Below are 7,216 nucleotides of genomic sequence, written 5' to 3'. Positions count from 1 at the left end.
TTTAATTAGGCCTAATAAAAAAATATATTGCCTAACTGCACTCACAATAAAGAGAGGTTGACCATAATAATGATATTGGTCGTCATAACCTACTTTCTCACGCCCGATTTAAAAAAAAAAAAAAAAAAAGTCTAAGTGGTTATAAGCCCACAATCAACTCGTCTGTAAACTGGAAGGGCAAGCCTGACATTTCAACGCAGTGTCGTTTTAAATACCCTACCGCCACCTTGTGGACCTAAAACGAAATCCCAACGAGGTCTAGCCTACTAGCCTACTAAAGCATGATTTCATAGAATGTTTTTGCAGAATTAGCCAAATGCAGTTAATTTTCCACACATAATTTACACCATCGTATAGGCCTTTTTTCTTACATGATTATTTGTAAAGCTGACCATGAAAAAAAATCCATGAGTCGGACAGTCAACCATCCTGAGGACATAAATCGCTTCTTGGATGTTATGGCAGAGGGCGCTACAAATAAAATGGCTCAGTTATTTTGGGAGTCGTCTTACACACAAACTTTACGGTACCCAAGCAAGTCATTCGTCTGTCATCACAAGTATCCAAAACAGTAGCTAGCTTGCTAGCCCAAATCGTGTGCCCTTCGTGCAATGAGTCGCAAAAGGAGCCACGGATTCCCCGAATCAAGTCCTTCGTCGACTCAGCACAACACTTTAATGGATATGACAGGGTCTGCTCCTCGAGTCGAGGAGGATTTCTCCGAATATGAGGCCGACGAAGAGTTGCTTTGCTCGGTGAGCGAGATCACGGAGCATCTTGGTAGGAACATCACAGTTGTTCTTGAGACGGCGTTGTCGGAAATTCGAAAAATGGTGAGTGTCAGGATTCGCGTTCTCAAAATGGAACTTCGAGAGAAAACAGACGAAATAGAACTGTTGAAAGCTCGGCTAGAGAGCGATGAGAGAGACGGGAGAGATGATTTCTCTGGTTCCACAGAGTGCGGTGCGACTACAAGGAAATCAGACTGCAATTCGGGCTATAAATGTGTCAACGACCCAAAGAAAGCCAAGCCGGGAGTCACAGGAGTCAAAAAAGAGAATATTAATGCGATATGTGACTACCTAATGAAAGATAAAAATTCAAGGAATGGTGCTGAACCTGACATCGATCAGAACAATGCGCCCACGTCCGGCTGCGATAGGGAGGTTCGTCACGATTCTCAGCAGGTCTCCCTTCATCCATGGACGGACAGCGGCACCAGTAGCGGAGGCCCTGGAGATGGGGAGACCGACTCGGCATCGGAGGACATCTTTAACATGTTGCCATCGGGCAGTAAACGGATATACGAATACGAATGGATAACAGGGGAGGACTACCCGGCGGATATGAAAAGTAGGCTAATGTTTTATTTTGTTTTGTTTTGTTTTTATTTCAGTAGGCCTATTTCAATCTTTCTGCTATGGAATAGGCTAGGCTACTTTGTGTAATAATGATGGCAAGGTGATGTTGATTTTGGTCAAGGGAAGTACTATCATAAATTACCTCACAGAGTTGTGAAATACACGACGCATCCCACCATCAGTGTGTTCAACTTATGACTCATTTTGATTCACAGTGATTATTAGCCTTTGTGAAGTGACGAGGGGATGGCTCACATGAAGTGCCATAGTCTCTTGAGTCACGTTGTACTGTAACAGAATGTGTCAAGGACATGGTTGAGTCAGACAAAAGTTGGAATTCTCCAATTTTATTGAGTTTCTTACCCAAGTATTGTTTTCCTCAGGTTTTGGTGATGCTAAGTATGATGGTGACCCCACATCAGATGAGTTGAAGGAAGAGCACGATGACGCGGCCAAGGACGCCTCCCACGCGCACACACCTGAGTTCGCGCTTGACCCGAAAGGTTCACCGACAGAGGAGGGAGAAAGTCCACTGGCCGATCATGGCGACCCCATGGACCCTAGTGAGTTGTTGCAGAATTAGTACTCGTCCTGAATCCACAGTTGTAATGATGCCTGTAATATCACAAGTGTAAATCAGGGGGTAAGTGCAGTGAAGCATAATCTCAAAAGCTAAAGTCATTAGTTTGGTGGGGATGTAAAAGTCACCATCTTTGGTAAGACGCAGTGCCCATTAGAGCTGTCCCCTCTTGGTTCTCGGGAAACAACCCATTAAGCATACCGTAGTGTGACACCCGATAGTGTTAATCACCTGATGATATAATGGGTTCTCCTGAAAAGAGGAAGTTTGTAAGCCATCTCTGGAAATAATTTCAGAAAAAGTCAATCAGTCACTTTTCCAGTGTATGTCGATGAGCCATTTGAACTCAAGTTGATCATTACACAGCAGCTTGGAAGTTGGAACATCTTACATCCCTGGTTAACCAGTGTTGGCATGCCATTGTCATAGTTTGGCAAAACTGGCTGGTTTTATATAGTAAAGTTTTACATGGTGCAGTGTCTGTCAGATCTTAAGCATTTATCTGTTATGGTAGGGAGCAGCATGGTTGATTTGTTAAAGCCTAAACCTGCAGGACAGCTGTAGTATCACTTTGTTGTGCTTGTTGTTATCCAAATGTTTTTCTGTACCCTCTGGGAACAGTTGGCTCACACACTTTACAAATGAGTTAACTAGTTATCTGTCTTTCTGCCCCATCTTCCTCTTACTCTCCCCACACTCAGGCCAACAGTTCACATCAGAGTCCTACATATGTTCTTTCTGCGGAACCCTCTGCCCCGACGCCTTGTTTCTGGAGGAACACTTAAAAGTGATGCACCACAACGAAACGTCCGAGTCGCTACACCTCAACCCCGGCGGCAGCTCCTCCCGGGCCGACGGCGGGGGCAGCAACAGCAGCAGCGGCGGCAGCAGCAGTGGTGACGCCGTACGGCAGGGACTCTCCGGTCACTCCGGGGGCATCGCTGGGGTCGGGGTCGCAGGGCTCCGTCCAGGGGGCCCTCGAGAGAGGAAGGTGGAGGGCGGCTTCGAGTGCGGCGACTGCGGCCGTCACTTCAACTACCTGGGCAACCTGCGTCAGCACCTGCGCATCCACACGGGCGAGAAGCCCTTCGTCTGTCCCGAGTGCGGGGAGCGCTTCCGACACGCTGCCCGACTCAAGAGCCACCGTCTGGGGCACAGCGGAGCCCAGAGCCCCTTCCCCTGCCCCCAGTGTGGAAAAGGCTTCCCAGTCCTCTCCGGCCTTAAACGGCACCTACGGGTAAGATATCCTGCTTGGGTATCACAGTATTAATGTCACACAGCATAAGCATGAAAAAACAGTGAAAAGTATGCTGGAATGAAGCCATGACGAGAGTGCTGTTTCATGATCACGTGTCTATGGCTGTGTCCAAAATTTTTATATTTCTATTTCTGTATTGTGCTTGGGTTTGCAGAAATGTGAAGGCAGCGTAAACATAACCTTCATGCTGCCTTCAACATTCAACATCTATTTAATTATGAGCAGCTGTTGATGCAGTGGAATGTTGCTGTCTGGTATCCTGGCAACGGAGCTCCGTGTTGCTATCTTGCAAAGCCGTCCGAAACAAAGTGTGTAGCTGGTACCTTGATGCCTGCTAAGGCGAGTGACTCGTTAGACTGCTGATGGCAGCGAGGCACCAGGCGTTGCGTTTTGGACAAACCCTATGTAAACTCGACCATGGCCGTCAAATAGTTTCAATTTTTAAAACTCATGGGCTTTCCCATCTCTTACTGCTCTGTCACATTGTTCATTATTATTCTATGTCTGTGCTTGCATTAAGGCATTGGAGCATGGGGAATGAGTCTGAATTTGAAACATCCAGTTGCACAGGCTCTCACACCTGAGTGGTTAATGGCTGCCTATGCCTGCAGCATTCTTCAGTGCCCAGCAGTTAACCACATGTGTCTTCTTTTGGGGATATTTGAGAGGGCGTTACTGGGTAAATGCCTTCATTAGCACATTTTAGGATATTTGGGGAAAATAAAAGATACAATATTAGGATGTTTTGTGAAAGTTAAAGACATAATTGCTCGGAATGTCCAAAAGTCTGTGGTGAGATGTAAGTGATGCGGAGACATCATTTACATAAGGCCACATTACCACAGTATCAGTGGATATTTGCTTAGACTCACTCAAAATATCTCCCTCACGCCATAGCTGACAATAATAGATGCCATTTTAGGATCACAAGGCTATATGGTGGCTGAGCCACACACCTGCGGTGCATTCAAATTTTTGCAAACAGTTGTCTGTTTGCCTTGAATTTTCAGTGTACAGTTGCAAACACTCGCAAACAATTTCAGGAGGTTGTTCTCGGCGAACATCCGGTGGAGCTGGACGTGAGGTGGACAGGTGTTACCGTTACAATGGAGTGTTTACACCAAATTGTTCAAATGTAACTATTCAGAGTAAAAGGTATTCGCCAAACCTGAATGCCCTTTTGATGATGGCCTTCAAATGTCTTTAGACTGGTCCCTTTGCTTGGCGTTGGGGCCAGCATGGTCAAACAAATGTCCCTCTGTCTCCGCAGGTGCACACAGGTGAGAGCCCCTACGCCTGCCCACAGTGCGGCCGCCGCTTCAAGGAGCTGGGCAACCTCTACACGCACCAGCGCATCCACAGCGGCGCCACCCCCTACTGCTGCCAGCAGTGTGGGCGCAGCTTCCGCCACCTGGGCACCTACAAGAGCCACCGCTGCATGCCCGCGCACCTCGGAGGCGGCGGTGGTGGCGGCGGTGGGCCCCTGCCCCCGGGTCACGACGTGCCGCCCGGCGTGGACATGCTGTGGCCGAGCGGACCTCACGCCCTCAGGGAGGGCAGCAGCAGCCCGCCGGCCCTCGGCCAGGACGACAAGACGGGCAAGGCCGAGCAGAGCGCAGGAGAGTTCTGAGGGCAGGGCAGTGCCCAGGGTTGGTCAGATGCTTGCTCTGATCTGGGGGGACAGTTCATTTGGATCGGGTGAGAGGCTTGGAAATACTGTGGCCCTCGACATCCTGGGCTGAACTGAGGCTGTGTATTTTTGAGTGAGACACCAGTGCGCTTTCTCTGAGCATGCCTTTATTTTTTTTACACTTGGCTAACCATTTTTCTTTATTATTCTTTTTTTATTTCTGTTGGTCAGCTTGGAGGAGCTTTAAAGGGTCTGATTTTTCTCTTCTCAGTCGGCGCTGTGACGTTGAGAACACTCAATTTGTGTTTAAGCGCCAGGGCCCAAGGTGTTGTGACAGATTTAATGATGGACGGGTTTTCTAGTCACGGATGAATGAGTGTTGTTATGTGTGAGACGCTGGGTCGATATCCCCCCTCAAGCTTTAAGATGCTGCTATCTTTGCGTTGTGGATCGTGCTTTGTGGAGAAGCCCCCCCAACTGTGTGATCGTTTGTTTTCACAGGAAAAGGTCAACATTGGTACAACCACAAACGTTCTCTTGTTCTTATTCTATGCACGTATGTTTTTTTGTTGGACTTACAACTTGTTATGCCCAAAATGGCCGCTCGGGCAGGTCCTCTACATTTTCACACTAGATTCAGGTCTCCTGGCTCCATCACTAACGCAAGTGGCCTTGTTAGGAGAGCTGAGAGAGAGAGAGAGAGAGAGAGAGAGATTGAAACAGAGACTGCTGCCACCTTGTGACCACAAGTTGCAACTGCATCGATTTGAGATCTTGGTGGCTCAGTGAAGTTGGTCGTTACTAATGTTGGACTCAGTTAACCCATTTGTTGTTTCTATGCTTCCTGGTAAGCGGTTATATGTTGATATTATTATATTCAATTTTTTAGTGTTTTTAATAAGTCATTACTGTCTTACAGTGACGTGTTTTTACTGAAAATGTAGAATTATGAATATAATCTGTGAGACATTTTCTCTAGAAGTATATGAGTGAATGGACTCCTTCCAGATACAAAAAAAAAATCTGCAAATGTTGACTTGGACTTCACCATACTAACAGTACAAGTACAAATAAACACAAACCTCCCGTCTTCTCTTTCTTCAAGGACAGTTTTGCTTATTGAGATCACGTTGTCCAAGGTGAAAACCCCTACAGAACAGTCCAGAATATTGTGTGTGAACTGTGAATATCTGCAGCACAGCAGTTGTTTGGTGTCACAGTTGTAAGATTCAATGCAATTCCGTTATATTTATTGATATAATGTACTATGTACCACAATGTACTATGTACTATGATGTATTTCATTGGTTGATGTGGATCTGATAATTATTGCCAAAATAACCAACACCCTAATAAATCTTCATATGTAGTACTGAATTATATAAATCTGTGTCCTGAAACAAGTCTGTTGGTCACTTTCACATACAGAACTCACTCAAAATACTTCTTGTCTTCATAGCACAGACTTTTTGCCTAAGACCTGTCCTGCAATCAAGGCACGTTTAGTGTTGGCCTGCGGTGGAAGCCTGTTCCGGTGTTCCATTGCCTCTTCTCTAAATGGTAACCTGTTAGGGCATTTTAGAACAACGAAATTACATTGCCTTTATAAAATTGATTTATGGCAGGGGGCATGATAGCTTTTTCTGCACAACAGCCGTAAAGCTTAAATCAAAGGACATTATGTATCAAAGCTGCCTGTCTTCGGGCGTGGGTCACAGTTTGAAAGTAGGCTGAGGGCTCTAGTGTGCACTAGCTCACTTGATGTCAGCAAACCAGTTTTCCTGTTAGCTGACATGGCTGTCAACAAGCACCTGCAGATGAGTGCTTTAGTTGTGCCAAAACATAAGAAATACAATGTGCGCGAGTCTTAATGTCCATGGGCGGCTCTAAGGAGCACTGCTGTGTGCCACTCTGCTCAGCTTCAAGTCGTTATAAAAAGCCATTTTAGCTTCCACCTTTTTCCTAAGAACAGCAACCTACATGCAGTGACTGCACAAAGTAAGGAGGGAAGGATTTTCGGTGACCAAACGTCTTGGCACAACTAAAGCACTCCTCTTCAGGTGGTTGCTGACAGCGATGTCAATGAACAGGGAACTGGTTTGCCGACTTCAAGTAAGCTCGTGCACAGAGCCCATCGCCTACTTTCAAATCTTGACCCACGTCTGAAATCAGGCAGCTTTGATACCTAATGTCCTTTGGTTTAAGCTTTACGGCTATGAGACCTTCAAAAATGTCTATCCTAACTAATCTAATCTTAACTTCAGGTACACAAATGTCATTTGCTTTAAGCTGTGTAGCAGCCTAACCTATGCATGTTGCTACCAACTGCATAACACAAAACCTAGATATTTTGTGTCTTAGTGTCTATGGTTATGTTTTTTTCATGC

General features: G+C 46.1%; 1 protein-coding gene across 1 annotated transcript; it reads left to right on the top strand.

The window, feature by feature from the left end:
- The first annotated feature begins 562 nt into the window (after positions 1-562).
- On the top strand, positions 563-6,201 carry znf16l (zinc finger protein 16 like). Its single transcript, XM_062516711.1, has 4 exons — positions 563-1,353; positions 1,745-1,924; positions 2,643-3,178; positions 4,470-6,201. Exons 1-4 carry the CDS (start codon positions 612-614, stop codon positions 4,827-4,829), a joined length of 1,818 nt encoding a protein of 605 aa, XP_062372695.1. The 5' UTR covers positions 563-611; the 3' UTR covers positions 4,830-6,201.
- Positions 6,202-7,216: the final 1,015 nt, after the last annotated feature.

This window comes from Sardina pilchardus, chromosome 16 (assembly GCF_963854185.1).
Source record: "Sardina pilchardus chromosome 16, fSarPil1.1, whole genome shotgun sequence".
NCBI classification, from domain to species: Eukaryota; Metazoa; Chordata; class Actinopteri; order Clupeiformes; family Clupeidae; genus Sardina; species Sardina pilchardus.
This window is presented reverse-complemented; position numbering and strand designations above follow the sequence as displayed.

What these genes read in the sequence shown, in the direction of transcription:
- znf16l (XM_062516711.1), top strand. Translation starts at nt 612, where the DNA reads ATGAGTCGCAAAAGGAGCCACGGATTCCCCGAATCAAGTCCTTCGTCG. An exon ending in CTACCCGGCGGATATGAAAA is followed by an intron (nt 1,354 to 1,744) that starts GTAGGCTAATGT and finishes TGTTTTCCTCAG; the next exon opens with GTTTTGGTGATGCTAAGTAT. An exon ending in GCCTTAAACGGCACCTACGG is followed by an intron (nt 3,179 to 4,469) that starts GTAAGATATCCT and finishes CTGTCTCCGCAG; the next exon opens with GTGCACACAGGTGAGAGCCC.